General features: G+C 34.9%; 1 protein-coding gene and 1 long non-coding RNA gene across 4 annotated transcripts in view; one reads left to right on the top strand and one right to left on the bottom strand.

Annotated features, from left to right (window-relative positions):
- Nucleotides 1-24,829, bottom strand: part of DYNC2H1 (dynein cytoplasmic 2 heavy chain 1) — a 371,095-nt gene that overhangs the window by 26,419 nt on the left and 319,847 nt on the right. For both annotated transcript variants that reach the window (XM_031016281.3, XM_031016282.3), the window contains one exon: nucleotides 16,779-16,868. In XM_031016281.3, the coding sequence (XP_030872141.3) occupies nucleotides 16,779-16,868 (90 nt within the window). The remainder of the gene's footprint in view (nucleotides 1-16,778; nucleotides 16,869-24,829) is intronic.
- On the top strand, nucleotides 12,013-21,429 carry LOC129525487 (uncharacterized). Of its 2 annotated transcripts, none has more exons than XR_008669827.2 (3): nucleotides 12,013-12,448; nucleotides 16,161-16,289; nucleotides 21,348-21,429. It is a non-coding gene; the product is annotated as an uncharacterized lncRNA (long non-coding RNA). The 2 variants fall into 2 exon arrangements; XR_008669826.2 differs by having other exon boundaries at nucleotides 20,220-21,423.

Genomic DNA, 24,829 nt, shown 5'->3' with positions numbered 1-24,829 from the left:
AAAAGTTTTCCATATCTTTTACATATTAATTAACACTAGTATTTTTAGGGATATAGAAGTCAGAGGCTAATCCTATTGGCTATAAGCAATGAAATCAGTTAAACATAGAATTAAATCTATGTAATTATTGTGACAAAATTAAATGTGCATGAAAACAACTTTATGAAAATCCCAAAGGGCCAAAAGCATGAGATCAAAACAAAAAAAAAAAATTAGGCCGGGCGCGGTGGCTCATGCCTGTAATCCCAGCACTTTGGAGGCCGAGGCGGGCGGATCACGAGGTCAGGAGATCGAGACCATCCTGGCTAACACAGTGAAACCCCGTCTCTACTAAAAAATACAAAAAATTAGCCGGGCGTGGTGGCGGGCGCCTGTAGTCCCAGCTACGCGGGAGGCTGAGGCAGGAGAATGGCGTGAACCCGGGAGGCGGAGCTTGCAGTGAGCCGAGATCGCGCCACTGCACTCCAGCCTGGGCAACAGAGCGAGACTCTGTCTCAAAAAAAAAAAAAAAAAAAAAATTAAGTGATTCGAATGTATCAGTGATACCCTATGGAGGAAAAATTCCTTTAAAGTTTTTGCAAACATTTATGAAATGCGTGTCCACACACCAGGAAGAAACTGAGCCTCTGATCATAATCAAGTAAAAATGTTAGAATTTAACCTATTATAAGGTCACTGAGGAATAAAAACATTATTCAATCAATTATGCTAGGGAAAAACTATTGTTTGGAAAAAAATTCAATCTTCAATTCACATTCTAACCTAAAACTGTGCTACTTACCATTCAGAGTAAAATTTTATTCCATAAATTAATGGAGGAAAAAAAATTCACATGAGGAAAAAAAGGGGTGAGATTATACATCTGATTACAGAATGGCGGACTTTCATTAAAAAGATAAAAGAAATATAGGTTATATTATACAAGATTTTATATCTATACATATACCATTAAAACTAAATTGGAAAAACACATTTACCACAAATATGAAAATGAGTTAATAACATTAACAAAGTGGCAAATTGTTTACATAATTATAGAAACAAGATATCATCTTCAAAAGTCATGTAAAACTGAGATAGGTTTTTAGCCCAACCGAATAGCATGATAATGATTAAATGTTGCTAAGGGTTGCAACATGGACAAAATTTTGGTAGGACTATATACTGGTACACTGTGATAAAACAATGTGATAAAATGTGTCAAGGCTTTAAAAATATACAAGCCTTGGCTGGGCACCGTGGCTCATGCCTGTAATCCCAGCACTTTGGGAAGCTGAGGTTTGGGGATCGTGAGGTCAAGAGATCGAGACCATCCTGGCCAACATGGCGAAACCCCGTCTCTACTAAAAATACAAAAATTAGCCAGGCGTGGTGGCACGCGCCTGTAGCCCCAGCTACTTGGGAGACTGAGGCAGGAGAATCGCTTGAACCTGGGAGGCGGAGGTTGCAGTGAGCCGAGATTGTGTCACTGCACTCCAGCCTGGTGATAGAGCAAGACTCCATCACAAAAAAAAAAAAAAAAAAGCCCTTTTACTCAGTAATTCATTTCTTGGAATGCAAATTAAGGGAATAATGAAGACATTATTATACATGGCTTGCTCATTCAAAATTATAACAAATTAGAAGCATAATTAGAAATTAGCTGATTAAATTATGGCATATCACTACATTTCTCCTGCTATTCTGTTGGGCTAAAAACCTATCTCTATATATCACTACAAAATTACACAGCCAATAAAAACTGGTATTGGAAAAATATTTAATATAATTGGAAAATGTTTAGGAAATTAGCTGATTAAATTATGGCATATCACTACAAAATTACACAGCCAATAACTGGTATTGGAAAAACATTTAATATCATTGGAAACTGTTTAGGACCTAACGTATTTATCAGAATGCAAAAATGTATACACGGTATGAAACTAATTATATAAAAACATTATTTAAATACATAGAAAAATATGGGAAAAATATCAAAATATTCCAGTGGGTCTATCTAGCCTATAGCCTATTAATGAATATCTTCATTAACATATAATTGCAATTCTATAATGTAAAAGACAATGTATTTATAAACTGATGCCATTTTACTTTGTTTTAATGCACTGTGTTCCTTGGCAAAAGTGTTTAATGTAAATAAGTAATTTAAGCGATCATTCTTCTCAATGTGCCATGTCCACATTTTAATGTATTGTGTTTTAATTTTTATTCAATTAAATTAATTTCCAACTTTATTTTTGATATCTTCTTTGACCCATGGGTTATTTACAAGTATGTATTTTATTTCCAAATATTTTAGGATTTTCAATAAATCTTTGTTACCGGTTTCTAACTTAATTCCACTGTGGTGAGAAAGCATACTTTGTGTGGTCTGAATTCTGTTAGATTTATTTAGACTAGCTGCATGGCACAGAATGTGACCCACCACTGTAAACACCCTGTACGCACTTGAAAAGAATGCGCGTTCTGCTTTTGTTAATGTTCTATAAATATTAATCTGGCTAATAGTGTTACTCAAGTCTTTTATATCTTTACTGATGTGCTATCTATTTATCCTTTCAGTTATTGAGATGCGTATGTTGAAATCTCCAACTTTAATTCTGGATTTATCTATTTCTCTTTGCAGTTCTCAGTTTTTTGCTTCATTTATTTTCAAACTCTGTTATTAGGTGTGTAAAAGTTTGGTTTTGTTGTGTTCTTTTGATGACTTGATCTCTGTATCATTATAAAATAATCTTTGTTATCTCTGGTTAGTAACTTTGCTGGGACACCTATTTTGCTCAATATTTAATATGGCTACACCAGCTTTCTTTTGGCTAGTGTTAGCATGATACATCTTTTTCTATCATGTTCCTTTTAACTTATTTGTGTATTTATATTTAAAGTGCAATGCCATGATGCCTTATAGCCATCATAGTTGGGTCTTGTTTTATCCAATCTGACAAGTTTTGCCTTTTAATTGGTGACTTTAAAATAGCTATCAATTTGTAAAAATGCTACCTAATTATATGTATTAGGTAGAAGAAAATTAGCTTATAAATTGCCATATTTTGTAGGTAAACATTTCAGTGTTTTAGGCTGAGCAAAATGGAATTCAATGAGTAAAATTATGGCTCTAACATGCTTTCAGTAAGATCATTATTTTTTAATTAAACAATATTCTAATTAAGAATAATGACAAGAACAATGAATAATTTCTAAACTTAATAATTACCACATGTATAGAGAAGATGTGTGACTTGGTATGAATAACACTCTTGGCTTATTGATTACGTGGTTGAGTGTAAGACAATTCTTGACCTCATTCTTTAAACAATGGATCAATTTGAAAACTAGATGGCATTGCTGAGCTTCCATGAATAGTTAAATACAATTAATACATGTGTTAAAAATAATTTGAGGAAGATATTTTGAAGATCCAAAGGCAAGCACAAATACCCTAACTGTTGCCCTTCCTTCCTGCATACAGTCTAGTCTTCAAAAGTTGCCCAGAGTTATCCCATCTCACTCACAGAAGTCAGTGTCCTTTTGATAGCAGACAAGGCCTGCATTGTCTGTTCCTGCCTGAATTCTAAACCCGTTGCCCCTTACTACCTAACTTCTGACTTCTCTGGACACCTTTTTCTGTCTTGTTTCCTTCAGGCACACTTGCCGCCCTTTCTCAAAAAACCGTTTTTGCCTCAGGCCATGGCACTTGCTGTTCCCTCTGCCTGAAACTCTCTTCTACCAGACATTTACCTGTATAGGCTATTCCCTTACCTCCTTTAGGTCTCTGTTCACACGCCACCATATCAGAAACGTCTTTCCTATTTCTACCAGTTTTAACACAACAAATTTTTAAATATTTTACCTTTATATCTACAGCTCTACATGCTACTAGTAGGAATTAAGAAACAAAGGAAAAAAAAAGAATCTTTGATCAATTTAAATCAATACCTATAGTTTTATACCTGGAATTTGGCTAACATTTTCCTAAAGTAATGACTTCATTGTGTTGCTTTTCTGAGAGTTTTTCAAAGTAAAACTTCTAAGAAACTTAAATTTTCATGTCCCCATGTTCATGTTTTTAAGTAACCTTAACCAAGAAACAGGTAAGTACTGGCTTTGAGAAGGGCTTTAACATGATAAACTTATAAAGAAATTCTGATGTTTCTGGCATTTCTTATCTCCAGATTTAAAGATATTGCTGAAAGCTGACTATAAGAAATCTCTCTCTGCCCTACCCTCTTCTCCTGTGGATTGAGTTCCCTTGTAGGCTGGATAACACTTCTTAACTATTTGCATTTCCCCTCCTAAGGCACAGAAATAGTTTGACTTAGGACTTTGTTTTTATGGTATTTTAACCTTTACTTATTCTAAATTTCCCTGAAGATTCTAACCATTTTGTAGAATATAAATGTCAGAACTAGCAGATCTGGAGCCACAGAGAAATGGGATAAGATTTTCCTGTGGAAGAGGTATCTTTTTAGAAACAGTTTTAAGTTAAATAGGAAATCTCTCCACACACTAATTTATACACAGAACATGATGTTGTTAAACAGTATTGTGGAAGAACATACACACACATGATCAGCCACATTCATTCCAGTAAAAAGCACTGTAGATAATGTAGTAAGCTCCTCCCCAACCTCCCCGGATTTGCTTACTATTATCCGTAAACTTAATATCCTAATTTTTCTACAGAAAGTTATTATTTTCTTCCCCCTTTAACCCTTGACATAGTAAGCATAGAACCTGCATCCAATAAGGTGGAAAAAATTTCTGAAGAGTTTTCAAATGCTAAAAGTGACCTGCCACTTGTTAATCATCCTTTATAATTATGTCTTAGGTATCTTAAAAGACTAAGCCTTTTTCTTTCAATATTTATCAGAGAGTTGCAAATAACATAAAAAAAATCCTAGTATTTTGGGTCCTACCTTGTTGGTTATTATCTGGATGTCAACAATATCTGGTAAAAATATTGGACGAAACATTAAAAAACCCCAAAACTCAAATCTTGAATTAACAAAACAGAGAAGAAACAAAACAACTTTACCCGAATTAATGAGATACCCACAAGAAACAAAACATTAGTAGTAAACCCAAGTGCTTATAAAATTTAAAGCATGTTACACATTTCCAATGCCTTAAAAAACTTAGTTATAATAAACCTCTCAAGAAGAACAGTTTAGCCATGCTGTCTAGTGATGGATGCAGATTCTGGGACAAAGTAACTTCTATGAATTCCATGAATGTGGTAATGGCATGATGGATACTTGGAAGGCTTGCTTCTTCCAAGTCTGTAAATTGAAGTCAATGACTCTAACTTTTAAAATCGTAACCACTTTTTGACTGGGTTATGTTAATGGTTTCCCACATTGTGTAGCGTACTGAAAAGTCTCAAGCTGTACAAAGGATTTGAGGAAGATTTTAGGCCCCACAGCTCTATCTCCCCTGGGTTGATTTTGCTACCTTGTTTAACTTTATTAAGTTAATAGACATAGTCTTGTCTAGAAAGAGAATACACCCTACCTTACTGTTAAAAAAAGGAAATCTTACTCTTCCCCATCCTTAATATAGCCACCTATTAGAGTACTGGAGTTTCCATCCATAGATTTGAATTTTTTAAATTAAACTTATAAACCTGGGTTTCTAGGCTCAATATTTGATATAAAAAAGTACCATTTTTCAGTAGAACTTTGTGATATATTTTTATCACTTTGTGGAGGAAATCTCAGGTAATAAAATGTCATTCTTTGTTTTTTATTTATCATTTCCCTGACTTTTCTAAATAGAGAAATGAGTTGAGTTACATGGGCTAAAAACCCTGATGGTGTTCATGCAGAACCTGAACCACTGTGGGAAACAAGATTATTAAAAATTACTTTTTGGCACAGTATTTAATTTTTAGTGTGGCAAAACAGGAATTTATAATGTCCACCTACTTAAAGGTCTCCTCTTAATTATTAATAATAATTTATAACTATAACTTATTTTGTGAATAGTTCAAGCTCCTATTTAAGGCCTATCTTTCCACATGTGCATTGGGCCCTATTTCCTCTTGCCTTTTTAAGAACTTTACTCCTAAAATCATTTCCTTTTTCTTGTACCATCCATTTAAAAATTTATAGTGAACACAGATATGGTCAAAAATCCCCTATATTAAAAAACAAAACCAAACCAAAAAAATTCCTTTGGCTCTTCTCCCTATCAGTCTCACTCTATTCATCTGTGTTACTTCATAACACAACTCCCTGAAAAAACTGTCTATATTTGCTGTCTCAACTTCACCCCTTATTCTTTTTTAAACTCATATGACCAGGCTTTCATTCTTTAGAACTTCACAAAACATCTCCTCAAGATCACCAATGTCTTCCATGTTGCCAAACATGATTTTTCTCTAACCTCACTTACAGCATTGGACATAGTTGATAATTCTGACCTTTAAGAACACTTTATTCTCTTGGCTTCTTGATCACTACAGCCTCCCAGGCTTTCTTCTATATACCTAACTACTATTTCTTGGTTTTAATGATGGACTTTTCCTTTTCTCAACATCTCAATATTGAAGTGCACCAGTGCCAGATACTTGGCCATTCCTATGGTTTTAAACACTATGTTGATATGCTGATAATTGCTAATTTCCTATTTCCAATTCCAGTAGCTTTCTCATCAATCACTTCTCTGACATTTCCACCAAGATGTCTAAAAGACATCTAAACTTATCATGTTCAAATTAGAACTTTTAATTTGCAAGACCACTCCCCTCCCTAAACAACAACAACAACAACAACAAAACTCTGCTCTATTACCATATTATCAGTATCCTTCAGTTCACTAAACCACTTAACCAACTGCTTAGGTCAAAACTTTGAAATCAAGGCCGGGCACGGTGGCTCACGCCTGTAATCCCAGCACTTTGGAAGGCCAAGGTGGGCGGATCACGAGGTCAGGAGATCGAGACCATCCTGGCTAACATGGTGAAACCCTGTCTCTACTAAAAATACAAAAAAATTAGCCGGGCGTGGTGGTGTGCACCTGTAGTCCCAGCTACTCGGGAGGCTGAGGCAGGAGAATGGTGTGAACCCAGGAGGCAGAGCTTGCAGTGAGCCGAGATCGAGCCACTGCACTCCAGCCTGGGCAACAGAGCCAGATTCCATCTCAAAAAAAAAAAAAAAACTTTGAAATCACGTTTGATATCTCTCCCCCATGCCCCATAGCCAAATCCACAAGTTTAATATGAAAATATGACCACTTCTTTAAGAAACCTCCACAGCCACCACCCTAGTCCATAATACACAGCTACCACCCTAGTCCATCATAACCTCACCTGGATTACTGCAATAACCTCTCTTTTTCCAAAGCAAGTCAGTTGTTTACTCACATTAATATTCAAATCGCTACATAAGTAAAAAGAGATTAAAAAGAATATATAAAGATAATCCCAGAATAAAATTGTACTTTAAGATGGACATAGAAAGGAGCCCCAAATGTCCATAGCTAATAGCAAATATAGGTCTATACAAATATAGTTTCATATACTAAATGCTGAAACATCTGCAGAATGAAAAATAAAAAGTCTTTCAAATATTTATGTGACTGTCCATAATCTTGAAGACAATTTCCTCAACTAGTTCATTTTTATGAAATCATTAAATTCCATCAAGATATTTGAAAGCAGAAAGTGAATTTTACTGGCATTATTTATTTGAATGTACAAAATGTATTTACTCATTCGGTATTTTAGAAGAGATGCAACTACTTGTGTGCTTTCTGAAAGCAGTAACCTCTTAACTGGTCAGGCTGCTCCTATTTTTCCTCCCTATAGCTTATTCATATACCAGCGGAATCACCTTTTAATCTTTTGCTCTCAATCTTCTACTGACCTCCCATGTACTCAGACTAAATTTAAATTTCTTACCAAGCCTACATGGACTCATGACTCATACATAATGGTCCTTGGCCACCCATTCAACCTTATTTCCAGTAAAACTTTCTTTCCCTGAACAAGCAAAGCACATTCCTGTCTCAGAGATTGTGCAATTACTGATCTCTCCGCCTGGATTTGTTTCTCCCTCAGATACATTTTAAGGTTTGCTCTCTTACTTTATTCAAGTCTCTGTTTAAATATCACCTCCAAAGAGAGGCTTTCCCTGACCATTCATACTAAAGTCTTACCTTCCCCAACCCACTTGTCTCTAGCCCCCTTAATCTACATCATTTTGCTTTACAGCATCCTTATATGTATTAGAAATAAAGTTTAATTCATTTTCAATATTTGGCCAGGATCTGTTATTTGCCTTTTACCTTCTGGCAGGCTTAACAAACAGATGCTTACTTTAACACTGTTCTGACATCCTGGAAATATATAATATTAATATTTGTATAAGGACAGATGTTACCACCCTATTTAATAAGTGTAACAATGTTAGTAATGTCAACAAGGCATGACATTTAGATTTATTTAAAAATATTCACTATATGCTACTTGAATGAAAACCCCTTATGTGCTCTATAGGTTGAAATTATCTTAGTCTGAATCATTACTATGTGTTTAGTATAGCAAGAGAAGAATTTAAAGAATAATTATTATAAAAATTGTTATTTTTATGTTAAAGATTTCAGAACTTATGGTTCAAGAAATAGATTGATAATTAATATAAATATTAGATTATAATAGCAAGATAAATATAAAAAAGCTGGAAACATTTTAGTCAAGAAATATTAATAAAAATTTAACTAATACAAAAACATATGTATCAAGACAGTCCTGAAATCCAGATCTTTGTGGAATTATTCAATATACTGACATTTTCAAAATTAAATAACATGTAACAAAATTTAATCGTAAGTTACTTTGTTCCATGAGTCTTTTAAGAGGAAGAGTTATGTGGAAATATTTCCCATTTTGTGAGGACCAAATAATAATGGAATAACAACTTTGCTATCTCAAAATTTCTCAAGGAGAAAAAGTCAAATATTTAAAAAATATCCAATATAAATCATCTTCAATCCAGACATAAAAATAAAAGACAAAGGAGAGAAAAAAATAAAAACTAGGTACATACAATATTTTCTCACTTATCAAATTTCAGAACTGTAGACATCAAAAATAATTAGGAACAATTTCTTGTTGAGGTTTTGAACCTATGGAGGTTATAAAAAAACGTCAAAATCACTGACATAGATTACCAATAATTTTCAGGAGATGAAGTAAAAGGAGTTCTGAGGCTTGCTAAGCTATGAATCTTATGTTCAAGATTATTTCTAGAATATATATTACTAAAAAATATTTTCTTAAATTATTTTTATTGTATACAACAGTTAGTATTATTGGTAGTATTAAGCCAAACACTCAATAGTCTACTTCAATATTATGTATAACAGAAAAATAGATAAATAATATACAGCCCAAAGTCCTTTTAAAGTATGATAACATATAAATTAACAATAAAACCAATCACTACTTTCCTTGCTTGTGAAGAGATTTCCAGTTGCAAATAGCTAACAACAAAGTAAAGCCGATAGATAATATAGAATGGAAAATCAGCAAATGAAGCATAATGCAATTATTGACGGTGGAACAAATGTGGTGAAGGCTATGATTGATTTAGGAATCACAAGTACATAATGTTTTGTTCACAACCTTCCATTGTATCTCCAGAAATAATAAAAAATTTTGATAGGTGGGATTTATTGACAACAGCAGAAAAACTGTCAATCATTTCTTCTTCTTTACCAAAAATAAAAGTATATGGCATACAAGACATTTAGCAACTCTCTTGTTATATATTAATAACGTATGTTCAAACAAGATTAAGAGAAGCCTTTAAGTGGCAAAAAAAGGGCTCATAAATCAAGGGAAGCATTGAAACAATATTTTGCAAGTAAGGGTAGCAGCATAGAAGATATTAGTAACTATCACTGGTTACATGCAGGGAAAAATTGTTTGCTGGACCTTGCTGATTCTTCAAGAAACCAAATTTGCCTTAAGAGTTTATTCTCTGCATGTTTTCTGCTGTAAAGATACTCTTATTCTACTCCAGGAAGCTGCTAAAATTGGTATGCATGTGATGAAAGGTGCAATGCAGATAGAAATTCAGGAAAGATTTTGTTATCTTCAAAGCCAATTATGTTGCTATATTGTCAAATTTCTAGAACCAAGATTTATCTTCTGCAAGCAGTACAAATAGCATGTTTTGTAAGATTGCTTCTGTAAAACTGCATATCATTGTAGACCATAGAGTACTGTTTAGTATTCCAAATGTGCAAGATAGTTGGCCATACGAAGGATTTATCAGCTGTTACTGCTGAGAAATTACTGTCCCTGTGCAAAATTTGACTCAACATTTTGTAATACTATTGCTATAGTAAAAGCTTTATTTTTCTGAATACAATTTCAGATATATACCCTAAGTTCATTCTGTGATGGTGATAACCCAACTTAAAGCTTGGCCATATATTAATCTTTAATTTCAAGATTTTGATGTAATTCTAATATTAACATATTTATTTGTTTGCTATCTATCTCCTTCACTAAAATGCAGTAATTCCTGTTCACAGGAATTTCATGTTTTCTCACTACAGTGTATTTCTACGACTTAAGAACAGTGGCTGGCATATAATAGAAGCTCAATAAATATTCACCGAATGAATAAACTGATAAATATATACTTATTGATATCTATGAATAAAAAAACATCCACAGGTTTCTCTTCTGGGTATAATATACAAAAATGGGGAGGTTTTAAAGCCACATATAGATTTTTTCAACTTTGTTTATTTATATAAGTCTTCTATGAATAATTTTACTGAGTACTTGCTGTGTGTGAAACACCATACCAAGGACTAGGAAAGTTACTAAGATGAGTTAGGAAAATAATACACTCTTCCAGGAATGCAGAATATGGTAGCAGAACCTTCCAAAATACAGTAAGACACCTCAAAAAATGAGTGAAAACCTAACAATGTAATTATAATAAATTGCTTTTTACATTTGAGATCTTAAGAAACATAAAACACTTCAAATGATAGATTGTGGAAATATAAAGTTAAACCATAACATTTATGGGTAGATTTAGATAGAAGCCAAAAATCTCAAAATAGATAATGAAATACTACAGAATATATCTCAGGAAGCTAAATCTTCATGATTGGAAAAAAGAGATTTATGCCAATTTGCTTGAGAGTAAATAACCTTATGATTGGAGTAATTTATTTATTCAACAAATATTTACTGAAAAGCCTATTTGTACAAGTTACTGTCTACATGCTTGGATGGGGCAGTAAACAGACAAAAATCTCTGCCCTTATGAAGCTTTCTTTTTAGTGGACGAATACATAGAAACTTTTAAAAATAAATAGGTTATAATATACAGAGTATTAGACTAAGATATAGGCCACAGAGAAAAATAAAGAATGGAAAAGAGAGTAAGAAGTATTGGAGGGGGGGGTGCGGGGGTTACAATTTGAAACAGGATGGTCAGGGAAGGCCTCACTGAAAAAGTGACATTTGAGCAAAGACCTGAAGGAGGTAAGGAAGCTTCCTTGTACATATCCGGGGGAGAGCATTCCAAGGAGAGGAAGCAGCAAGGGTAAATGCTATGAGAGGGAGCGAGCTGGGTTTGTTCACTGAAAAGCAAGACCAGTATGGCTAGAACAGAGTAAATGAGGTAGAAAACTAGGAACGAAAAGCAGAGAGATAATGGGGCTTCACCTTAAAGAAACTTGTAGGATGTGTAAGGATTTTGATACTCGAGATGAGATGACTAGTCATGGGGATATTTCCAAGAGAAGAGTGATGTAATCTGAGCTGTGCTTTAACATCAGAACATTTGAGATTGCGTGGTTGAGAACCAGTAAGAATGAGAACAAGGGTGGAAGCAGGACTCTAGTTGGATAGTAGCTGCATTCACAATGACTTCAATCAAGGTAGTGGTAGTACAGATAGTAAAAGGTACCTCTGAATGTATTTTGAATGCAGAGAAAATATGACTTTCTGGTAGACTGGATGTAAAGTGTGAGAGGAGAGAAGTAAACAATGATTCCAAAAATTTTAGACTGAACTACCCGCTGGGGAACAGGGGATAGCACTAAGTGGTTCTAGATTGTAGTACTTCTGCTATTTGCTCCAATACTTCCTTTAATGATTTGTTGTTATTGCTTATTTAGTTGTCTATTTTCCTGATAAGCTTTAATGATAGTCTATATGTCATGCTAAGTGGTATTTACTAATAACAATAATTAATGCTATTTATTGCTTAGATCTCCCCAAACTTCAAGGTGCTTAATAGTTGATATAAACAACAAAATTCTGTCATAAGAATGAAGGGTGGCAGGATTTGGTAGTAGAGCAACGTACCAGCCACTGGCTTGAGTTCAGCAAAAAAACTGAGTGGAGTTCAAGTCGTCACTGTGGATCTTAAAACTAAAGACATGAAACTGAAGCAGAAGTTTAAAATGAACTGTAAGTATTAATGGCAAACCTTAATGCTAATTTAACACACAGCACTCCAAGTTTGCTTTTCAATGGAAGCATAATGGGGGAGATATTTAGGAGTCCATTAAACATTTCTTAGAATATTGGGTCTATTTAGCATAACCAAGTATAACTGGCTGATGGTGATAAAGATCTCTCTCTACATCCTGGCTTGGATATAGAAATCAACACATGAGCAGGGCTGGAATAAAAATTGCAGGTGTACAGTCAAGGGATCCAACTATGAGTAGTTGAGAAAACTAGGATAAAGGAACCAAACCAAGGCTGACAATGTAAGATTTACAAACAGGGTAGAGAACACGCTAGAATTTAGAATGATCATCACAGAAGAATCAGAATATACTGCTGTAAGGGATACGCTACAAGCCAAAGGGAAAACACAGAGTGGAAATCAGGAACACAAGAAACTCTTTGAAGATGTTATTTCTGAAGAAAAGACAGAAAAATTTGAAGCCAGGGAAATAATTCTAAGTTCCCCAAAGAGAGTAATCTGTCTAGTCCATTCATTTGTTAATTCCTTTGTTCATTCATTCATTCATTCATTCAGCAGACAGTATATAGGTATTGGAAATATAGTGGAATTTTTTTTTAAGATCTTTGCTCTAAAGGATCTTACAGAAACCAGAGAGTGAATGCAAGGCTGCCTGCAAGACTCTCTGTGGCTCAGGTTCCTTGGATACCTAGGGGATCTATAGCTCTAAATTAAGAGTATTCAGAGGAGTCTTAAGCCTTTTGCCACAAAGTAGACTAAGACACTCTCCATGCTGCAGCTAAAACAGTCCCTTTAAAACATAATCTGACTTTCCTTCTTAAAATCCTGCAATGGTTACCTTTTGTCCTTAGGATAAAATATAATTCCTTAATACATTATCATGATTTGGCCCCTCTTGCCCTCCAGCCTGAACACCCCTCCTTGCAATCTATGCTCTGCTTTTAGTTACTTGAAACCACAATGCTTACTTTTTATTAATTTTTTTTTTACAAAATGTCAATAACTTTGGTATAACACAATACTTATTCTTGATATCAGACTCTGGTCTGCCTTCTGTCTGATACATTCTTTCGTCTCATCCTCATCTGGTTTATTCCTACTAAGTTCCCAGCTTAGGCAGCACTTCTCTGACTCCTTCTAGGTTAAATAGCGCTATTTACTTCCATAATACTGTACTTCCTTTATCACTCTTCTCTTACTGTTGTTTATTCAGTTCTATCTTTCTGATAAGTTGTAAGGATAGTTCCTGGAGAACAAGATGTATGTCTATTTTGTTTACCACTCTACATTCAGCAACCTCACACAGTGTTTGGCGCCAGGAAAGTATTAATCACATTTGCGGAATTATCTTTTTTTTAAGAGGCGAGGTCTCATTGTTGCCCAGGCTGGACTTGAACTCTTGGGCTCAAGTGATCCTCTTGCCTCAGTCTCCTGAGTCACTGGAACTATAGACACATGCCACTGTGCCCAGCTTACATTTATAGAACTTTTATTGATAAAATGATAAATGAATGAAGATAAGATCTGTGAGGCAGTTATTGTATCTACTTACTAATCATGATATCTCCAGTACTTCACACAGGGTCTAGAATAAAGTAGCTGCTTATTATATTTTTGACTGAATGAATGACTGAATAAATGAATGCTACCTTTGACCCAAGTCAGTCTTACCTTATTTGCACAAAACCCCTGTAATAAACTGGCATGATATATGACACCCTCAATAGTTTGTTCTCTTTTCCCATAAACTATGCCTCAAAATGCAAGACCCTAAAATCTTAAACTCTAGCCGGATCTGGGCTCAACCTGCTGTAAACCTGTTTGGATTGAGTCTGATCATTATGCTTTCTTAAGAAACCAAAAGGTGCCATTTTCACAGATCCTTGCAAATAGTGCTTCTAATTTTCCCTGCCCACCCAGTTTCCCATCCTTTGTTTTCCAATTAGGTAGTTACATTGCTCTCCAAGTATCACAAGCTGCTCTGGATATGTACTTGTGAAACAGAGAAGGCACAGATGAAAACAAGGGATCTATCGGGCCCTTGAATAGATGAAAAGCAAATCCCAAATATTAAAGGTTACCTCAGGGAGATGGATATCTATATATATTTATAATTTAAAAAATATTAAGCCAGGAAAATAAAACAATATAAAAAGTATCCCCAAGTGGTTGTGGAAGAAATAGTGCATATTCCCTGGTTGGAAGGATGAAAGGTAAGCTATGGTCAGTCCTGAACATTATCTTGAGGGTTAGGAGGGTATTTTATCACTACAATTAAGGTTAAATGCCTTATAAAGCTTTTAAGAAAATTACACAGTAGAAAAGTGTTCAGTTTTGATGACCAGTTTTTCATCAGTTTTTATGACCAGTTATTAATATATGAATAACCATGCAAGAAAATTGCAATAATTCATGTAAAATTGTTTTAGAGAGTATTAATTATAGTACCACCGACATATTTATCATTATAAACTCACAGCATAGTTATTAAGTGTACTTACATAGTGTAATATAGGCTACCATTCATGGCAAGTTTAAAGTCCCTGTCCTTTTAAAAATAATTTAAAGGAAACAGTACTGAAAAGTACATGAAGTGGTAAATTATCACAGCCATGCAATTATACAACAAACTTCAGAGCATTTCTATACTGTTCTAAGATCACTAATAGACTTTCTCCCTTTCTTCCTTCCAGCATAGTGATAAATTATGTCCAGGTATATACACAGCAGATAGACAGAAAGATGACTAAATCAGAGTCCCTGCCAGATTCTTCTCTACCTGCTAATTTTAACCTCATTTCCAGATCCAGTACTTTTTTTTCCTTTAACAATCCTACAATCCAGAGAACTGGTTATAATAGAAGCCAAACAATTGCTCAGATCAGTCCTGGTGCCTTCAAAGGAGTCCCAATTGTAGGCTGGCAAACAGAGTAAGAAGAGATGAAAAGATGAAAAGACAGAAGAACAAGGGAAGACCCCCTGGAGGAGGTCTCTAAAGAGAGGAGAACAGACAGAATCAGTACACAGGTCTAGGGATGAGCTTTCAATTTCATAAGGTCAACTTTTATATTAGAACAAAGATGACGAAGATGGCTTCAAACAAATTTGTAGATGAGAGAGAAGGACAGGAATTTTCAAGTGGTCATATCTCACAGCTTGAATTTTCTCTATGAAGTAAAACATAAGGTGCTCTGCTAAGGAAAAGGGGAGTCAGTGACAGAATGGAGTCTTCAAGAAAGAGTGAAGAACATCACTATGGAATACAGGAGCAGTGCTCAGGGCCCATCCACTGTATCTGGACTGTATCTGAAGTGTACACTGTACACTGTATCTGAAGTTTCGGTAGCAGTGCTCAGCAGCCTGCATATGGACAGATACTAATCCAAGTTAAATGGTTTTTGGAAAGGATGAAGCATAAAGAAAAGTGAGTTAGGATATGAAGGTGCTAGAAAGAGAATATAGTTATGTGCCACAAACAGAAGGCTGAATCGGCCAGAATCAGGAAAGAAAGTGATAGACTGAGAGAGAACTGAACAGGAAGAGACTGGAAAGTCTAGAGAATACAAAATTGAGAATAAAATGTGGCTGTTGTCAAAGAATAACATGTATGCTTAGGGGTTCAAAGGTGGAGCAGGGATGAGTGATGACAAATGTGAACAGACTTTGGATCATTATTTTAAAAAACAGGGATGAAGAGTGCTGCATTGAGAAGATCAAGTTATTCATGTGATAGTAGAAGTTAATGTGGTTAAAACAAAAGGCTCTTTTGTGAAGCTGGTGCAACAAGCAGAGGAAGACAGTGGAAAATCCACAAAGGTACCTTGTTTGCATCAACTAACCTGTATCATTTACTATTCCTTAAAAATACACTCTTTCTCTGTCTATATTATTCTTCTATTTTCCTGAAGTTACCTGACTGGTTTATTCTGAAAAAACTTGATCAATTTGAAGAAAACTTTTTTAAAGCAGCTTCCCATAGGGAGCTCCCTAAGGCAAACTAGTCACAGTGATGATTCAGTGTCAGTTACCGTATATGTGATCCATCTGTACTAAAATTGTAAATTTTTCTCTAAATTCTCAAAAATGATGAAAAGCCACAGTAAAGCAGAAAGCACATATTTTGTAAAAAAAAAAAAAACAAAAAACAGTGCTATACAAAAATAACAAATGGCAGAATAATGAATATATGATGTTTTATATGCAAAATCATAATGTAATTCTCACTAGTGATTAGAACAATGGTTATCTCTATAATACAATAGTCACACAGTCAGACAACCCACTTAGTAAATAATTTAGGCATACCTGTATTGCAAGGGCACGGGCAACAAGACCTCTCAGGTATTGTAAGGGATCCTCTGGGCCTTCCCACTTGCTCTGCCATGCGAGAGGACACTGCAATTTAAAAAGGGTCAAAATTAAGTTTGTGTATGTGATACTACATATAGAAGACTACTAACATTAGTGTGATGGAGAAAAATTTTGGCATAATTCACATATACATATGAAATTCAATTAAGTTTGATCTCATTAAATTGAACAGTAGAGACAGCATGAATTAATGTTTCTCTAAAAGGAAGGAAAGTACAAGTTCCTGAAAGAATAACAAGATGAACTTAAACTGGCATATAAAAAATAGTCAACCATGTTTTCTTAAACAATATTTACTGCAAATGAAACTCAAATTAAATTTGACAAATTCGTTTTATAAGTAGTAAAGATTAAAAAACAACCAGCTTTGGTCCCTACAGAATTTTTTAAAACTATAAATAGAGCAGTATAATGGAAACTTTATTCCCCAAACCACATGGAGACATATGAAACAAACAGAAAAAAATAAAAAGGAGTACATGAAATTAAAAATAAATAAAACCCCTCTAAGAACAGCTGCCTTACAAAAGTTATCTAATATTTGACCTTCCAATAAAGGCATTATCCATTAATGCAGACTCTTCACAAGTATTCTTGTAAGGTCATGTTCATTATAATATACCTTTTTGGTGAAGGTTTTCTGGATTTTCTAAATATTTTATAAATATCACACAAACTTCTCAACATATTATTTTTTTGAAGTGTGGTAATAAGAAGAGAACGTCAATTTTATACCCCCAAACACTGTCTGATTACATAGTTAAGAAGCTGCTATGGGCTAGAATATATCAACAATGTATAGAAAATGGGAATTGTAAGATGACCAAATTTAGAGTAGAAAGGACCTTAGAAAACATCAAATCCCTTTACTTTACAGGAATAAAGTAAGCCTTCTTAGGAATGTGATAGATAAGTGCCAGAACTGTGCTTTGATCTAAAACAGGTGTAATGATTTTGAAACACAACTGCAAATCCTTTGACACTTTGACTCTTGAGACTTGAGGTACTGTGCTCCTGTCTTCCAATACAGAGAAAGTGATACTATGCCAGTTTCCAAGTCTAGGCTATAAAAAATTGGTTGCTTATATTTCCTGCCTTTTGAGACTTTTAATCTTAGAAGCCAGTTACCATGCTGTGGAGCCCAAACTGTCTTTGGAGAGGCCCATGCGGAGATGAACAGAGACCCCCCCCCAGCTCTCAGCCGGCACCAACTTGCTAACCATGAGTGAGCTGTGTGAAGGAGACAAGCTTTCTCTACCAAGCCCTAGTAAATTTCACACTTTTAAGCTAAAAATAAATGATTTTTAAAAAACATTATTTTAAGCCAGTAAGTTTTGGTGAGATTTGTTCTGCAGCAAGACAACCGATAATGATTTTGATACACCAGAGGCAGGGTGCTGCCTTAACAAAATCCTCAATCATATGGCATTGGACTTGAGACTAGGTGGTGGGCTGAAGCTGGAGGGGTCTTTAGCAGAATGTAAGTGAAAACTTAAAAGGACTTCCAGAAGAATACTAGAGGAAGCCTATGGAGCTTTGAGGACTTTAAAAAAAAAAAAAAAAAGGAAGGAAAAATCTCAGACAACCCTCTGTTAAACAATAGGGCTTCAATAAATCTTAAGGGTGTTGTCCCACAGCTGATGCAAAAGAAGCCTAAGATAGAAAGAAAGGCTTATCTTGAAAAGATTTGTGTTTGTGGTTTTTGTCTAATGGAGTGAATCTCAATGAGATTCATAGCAAACTCCCAGTTTCAGAAAAACTGTTCTGGTGTAAACTATCAGTTTAGGATTACAGGGTTAGGAGAGGATGCAATTCAAAGAGAACTTGGCTCCAGGGCTTCTATGGGCAGGAAGCAGACTGAAAAAACCACTCAGCTGCAAACATGAGCTACATCTTACTGAAATGTATGGATAATTCAGAGGTTACAATCCAGAGCTCAGAGGGTAAAGCCAAGAGCAATTAATCATTCCTAGGAAACAATACAAAATTCTAATAAAGGAACAGGAAACATGAACTTCCTTGGATTCCAGAATTGCTAAGGACATGTTAGCCTTTCCATCTTCCCTTTTTGAATAGGAATGTCTTTGCAGTTACCCTATGCCTGTCCTACCATTTTATATTGGTTTTAAAGGGAACGGGCAACTTGTCACTGTAGTTCACTGGTCTTTAGATGGGAACAATATTTATGCGGTTATTTTTGAGGAATCAAACCCAAAAAGCCTCATCCATACTTTCACCTGATTTAAATGACAATTTTATCCCTTTAGCCTTAGCCTGATCCTGTAATGAAATGAAACATGTGGAGGAGTCTGGGAGGAGACGGTTGTATTTTGCATGTGGGGAAATGTAAATAATTTCTGCCTAGAGGGCAGACTGTGGCAGTTTTTAAACATGACTCCTAAATTATTTGACACTCCTCTCACTCACAGTTGACTAACAGCCAGCCCATGAGTAACCTTGGAAGCTGAGCCTTGTGAGAAACCCTGAGCCAGAATACTCAGCTAAACCACACTTGGATTCTAGACCCACAAAAACTGTGATATAATAAATTTCTATTGTTTTATGCCACTAAGACTTAGGGCAATTTATTATTCATCTATAGATGGTTAAGAGAGTTACCAATATTATTGCCAAGTGTAATACATTAATTCAATAGATGTTTAAGTCATTATTCATCCATTCAGCAATTATTTACTATCTACAACGTTCAGATACTATTAACATAAGGTCCTTGCTATTATGGAGCTTACATTTTATAGCGAGATAGATAATATTTACCTATTAAAAAATATTTCATAGTGTTAAATATGTAGAGAATTAAAACATAATAGGTGACATAATAGAAATGATAATGATAGTGATACATGAGATGAATAAAATAAATATAGTATTTAAAGAAAATTAAAAACCAATAAAGGAGATACAAAGCTGAAGTTCCTTGTGGTGCTTTATGAATAGATTATATATCATGTTATTGGAGTTTAGAGGGAAAAAACAATTCAATCAAGGAAGTCTTTAAAAAAGAGGTAGCTATTAAGCTATGCCTTGAAAGTTGTCTTAGATTTGCACAAAGGTAAAAAGAGTTGCAGTAAATTTTTTTAAGCTAATATTTATTGGGTGCTTACTATGTGTTAGTAACTATGGTGAGTGCTTGATACACACCACCTCATATAGTCCTCAAAATAATCCTCAGAAGTGTACTATTAGGTAAGTGCAAAAGTAACTTCAGTTTTTACATTGTTAGAATTTGCTGTTTGATATTGAAATACATTCTTAAATAAATGTAGTTATGTTATACATCATTTTAATGAGCATTTCTCTCTTAATTTTTTTGTTTGCTAATGAGTTATTGCTTGCTGTTTATGGTTATTTTAGACCATGGAAATGATGTTAGGCAAAAAGCAAATTCGAGTGATTTTCTTATTGGAGTTCACAATGGGTCGTAAATCAGTGGAGACAACTGGCAACATCAACAACACATTTGGCCTAGGAACTACTAACGAACATACAGTGCAGTGGTGGTTCAAGAAGTTTTGCAAAGGAGATCCTTGAAGATGAGGACATAGTGGCCAGCTATCGGAAGTTGACAACAACCAGCTGAGAGTAATCATCCAAGCTGATCCTCTTACAACTACAGGAGAAGCTGCAGAAGAACTCAACATCGGCCATTGTATAGTCATTCAGCACTTGAATCAAATTGGAGAGGTGATAAAAGCTTGATAAGAGGATGCCTCATGAGCTAACCAAAAATCGTTGTTTTGAAGTGTTGTCTTATCTTATTCTACGTAACAACGATGAACTATGAACTATTTGTCAATCGGATTGTGATATACAATCAAAAGTGGATTTTATATGACAACCAGCGATGATGAGCTCAGTGGCTGGATCAAGAAGAAGCTTCAAAACACCTCCCAAAGCCAACTTCCACCAAAAAAAGGTCATGGTTGCTGTTTGGTGCTCTGCTGCTGGTCTGATCCACTACAGCGTTCTGAACCCTGGCTTAACTATTACATCTGAGAAGTATGCTCAGCGAACAGCTGAGATGCATCAAAAACTGCAATACCTGCAGCCAGCATTCGTCAACAGAAAGGGCCCAATTCCTCTCTAAGACAGTGCCCCACCACAAGTTGCACAACCAATACTTCAAAAGTTGAATGAATTGGGCTACGAAGTTTTGCCTCACTCACCATATTCACCTGACCTCTTGCCAGCTGACTACCATTTCTTTAAGCATCTCAACAACATTTTGCAGGGAAAACACTTCCACAATCAACAGGATGCAGAAAATGCTTTCCAAGAGTTTGTCGAATCCCAAAGGACAGATTATGTTACAGGAATAAACCAACGTATTTCTTATTGGCAAAATGTGTTGATTGTAATGGTTCCTATTTTGATTAATAAAGATGTCTTTGAGCCTAGTTATTAATATAATAACTTAAAATTCATGGTCCAAAACTGCAATTACTTTTGCACCAACTTAATATTATAATTTCCATTTTACAGAAGAGAAAATGTAGACACAGAGAACAGCATGTTCAAAAATCACAGAGCTGGCAAATGGCAGATCCAGGATGTAAACCCCCAGGTAACTTGGCTCTAGAGTCCATATCAGCACCAATACTGTCTTTAATAGATCTAATATTTCTATAATGATTTATACATATTAAACCATTTGAGATTCAATGTAAGATAATTATGTATTGGGAATTAAATTTATAATCATGGAGACTTACATTAAGGCTTACAGTAAGTTTAATCTTAAAGTTTTTTAGTTTTTTTTTTTTTTTTTTAAACTAAATGATAGAGAAGTTGAATCCAGGTCTAACCCTAAACGTAACCTCTTTTCACCATCCCATGCATTTCATGAAAGATGTCACAAAAGCAGAACCGGTTGTAACCAGGGTGTTCATTTGTTAACTCACTCTCTCTCAAATATCAATTAAGTGATTATGCAGCAAGTATGAGTAAATAGCTGTTATTTGCCAATCATTTGTTAACTGCTGAAGATAAGAAGTCATAACACAATTCTTGTCTACAAAAGCTTATGATAGAAAGGGAAATCGACAATAAAAGAGATGGCTATGGACAATAAATTGAGCTCCCTAATAGCGATAAGCACTGTGATTGTGAACACGAGGGTAGAGTATATAAAATTCAAACTGCGTAGAATGGCAAGAGTTAGGAAAGGCTTTCTGGTGGAGATCATGCCTGATATGAGTCTCAAAAGGTAAATGAATAGTCTTTTCCTGAGTATCTATAATAGGTAAAGACAGCAGGGAAAGGAAGAAGCATTAATAAGACATGACAGAAATGGGCTGATGAATTAAGGATGACATCATAAAATTTGTGGTGGTTTATACTAAGGAATTTAAATTTTATCCGGAAAACAATGGTAAAACTAAACCGTTAAGCGAGGAAGTGACACAACAATTTGGATTTTTTTTAAGGATTACCCTAGTAGAAATGGGAAGAACAACATTAGGAAGATGAAACTGCAATCAGGGAGGCGAGTTAAAAATGTACGGTAATATTCTAAACGTGAGTCAATGAAGAACCATGTGAAAATGAGAAAAAGAAGGATAACGATAGCAAACACTTGTATAGCACTTATATGTACAGGCACTGTTATACGCATTTTATCTACATTAAGACTTTTATATCTTACGACAACCCTCGGAAGTGGGTATAATTATTACCATTTCAAATATCTGGAAACTGATGTAGAGAAAGGTTAAGTGACTTGCACAAAAAAACACTCTAGTACAATCTTGGATGTTTTAATTTCCACTCTAGAATCTTAATATGTTTATTGTATGAACCTTAAAAAATGGCCACTTGTAGGAATTTTCCTCCCTTCTCTATTTAATGATGGAATTACTTGTACTACTAACAAATATCACTATCCCACTGGTAAAAATAATAGCTTGTTTCTCAAATAGTGCGATACCAGTAATACATTATCTGCAGACTGTTGAAGTTAAACCAACATTGGATTTTAGGTTCTGAAAATGTCAGAAGAACTTTCATTTGATTCTAGCTTATCACAGTGCCTGAAACAGGGAGACAGCACTGTAACTGCAATTTATTTCAAACACTAGCAGTTGCACAAGGTTTTTATGATGTGTGAAAAAAGACTCAGTTTACAATTTTAAGAAAAAGAGAAGAAATGCAGAGAGGTCACTGTAATTTCAACTTCATATGCAATGATTAACAATAGATACAATTTAAGATTATCACTAACTCCTACACTTGCCATAATTTACAACTCTACGCAATTAATTGAAATAACTAAAACCTATTTCACAAACATACATAATTAGAAATTTATATTTCAGAAGGATAAAGACAAGTTTCAGAGCGAAACAATTTAACAATAAGAGAGCCCTTACTATCTATGCTTAAGACGAAGTACAACACAGACAATGAGTAATTTGTGATAATTAGAGCAGATTGCAGTTTAATCTTAACAAGACCTTTGTTCAGCTCCATGGGTACATCACAGTATTTCTGTAGCATTCAATTTTTTTTTTATCAGTACAGAAAAAGGATTATAAAATGGTACATGAGCAAACTAAGGACTTTCAGATCTGAAAGATTTAACTGAATGATTCTTTTAAAACATAAATCATTTTTTGAATCTATTTTATGTTTTCCCTTCTCAAAGAGGATCTTCTATTACTTGCTTTCTATGAAAAACTAACCTCAGGTTTTTTGTTTTTGTTTTTTTTGAGACAGGGTCTCACTCTGTCACCCAGGCTGGAGTACAGCGGCATGATCATGGCTCACTGCAGCTTAGACTTCCCAGGCTCAGGTGATCCTCCTACCTCAGTCTCCCGAGTAGCTGGAACTACAGGCACCCACCACCATACCTGGCTAAATTTTGTATTTTTTTGTAGAGATGGGGTTTTGCCATGTTGCCCAGGCTGGTCTTGAACTCCTAGGCTCAAGTGATCTGCCCGCCTTGGCCTCCCAAAGTGCTAGGATTACAGGCGTGAGCCACTGCGCCCAGCCAGGTTTTTTCAATTAAAAAAATAGAACGCTTGTTATCTTAAGAGATTACACTGTTATAAAAAGTTAGGAAGGTAGAAACAACCCACATCCATCAATGGATGAATGGATAAACAAAATGTGGCATATACATACAATGGAATATTATTCACCTTAAAAAAGAAAAAAAAATTGACATATGCTACAGCATGGATGTTCCTTGAGGACGTTATACATAGTGAGATAGGCCAGGGACACAAAGACAAATACTGTTATGATTCCACTTAAATGAGGTACCCAAAATACCAGGATTCACAGAGACAGAAAGTAGATGGTGGTTGCCAAGGGCTGGGGAAGGGGTGAATGGGAGCTGTTGTTTAATAGGACAGAGTTTCAGTTTTTCAAGATGAAGAGTTCTGGAAATTAGCTGTACAGCAATGTCAATGTACTTTGCACTACTGAACTGTATACTTAAAAATGGTTAACACAGTAAATTTTGTGTCATGTATATTTTGTCACAGTAAAATAAAAACTTCATTGGGAAAAGGTTAAGAAAGACTACTAATTTCCTTCTGTGAAGTTTTGCTAGCCATCGCTTTATGTTAGATAGTTTTTGTTATTTATATTGAGCTCATTGAATATAGACTATGTACTATTCATTTTTCCTATCTCCAGAGCCTCGTATGATATAGAGAACCCATGGTAGGTGGGCAATAAATATTTGCTCAATGTTACTTATTACATCATCCAACTGCAAGCTTTTTCTTATCCACACTCCTCCTTCCTCCTCTCTTTCAGATATTCTGAAAAAAAAAAAAGCTCATGTTATAGAGAGACCATATATATCCATTTGACTAATGATGCCTGTTGTCCCAGAGTTCCATTCAGGTAGCAAGCTGTTTTACTCTAACAGGGTCCTCAGATTAAAGGTTATTTCTGGGTGTGCCTGTGAGGGTGTTTACAGAAAAGATTAGTATTTGAGACTGAATTATATATAT

This window comes from Gorilla gorilla, chromosome 9, assembly GCF_029281585.2.
Source record: "Gorilla gorilla gorilla isolate KB3781 chromosome 9, NHGRI_mGorGor1-v2.1_pri, whole genome shotgun sequence".
NCBI lineage: Eukaryota > Metazoa > Chordata > Mammalia > Primates > Hominidae > Gorilla > Gorilla gorilla.
Note: the sequence above shows the minus strand (reverse complement) of the source record. Positions and strands in the feature narration are given on the sequence as shown.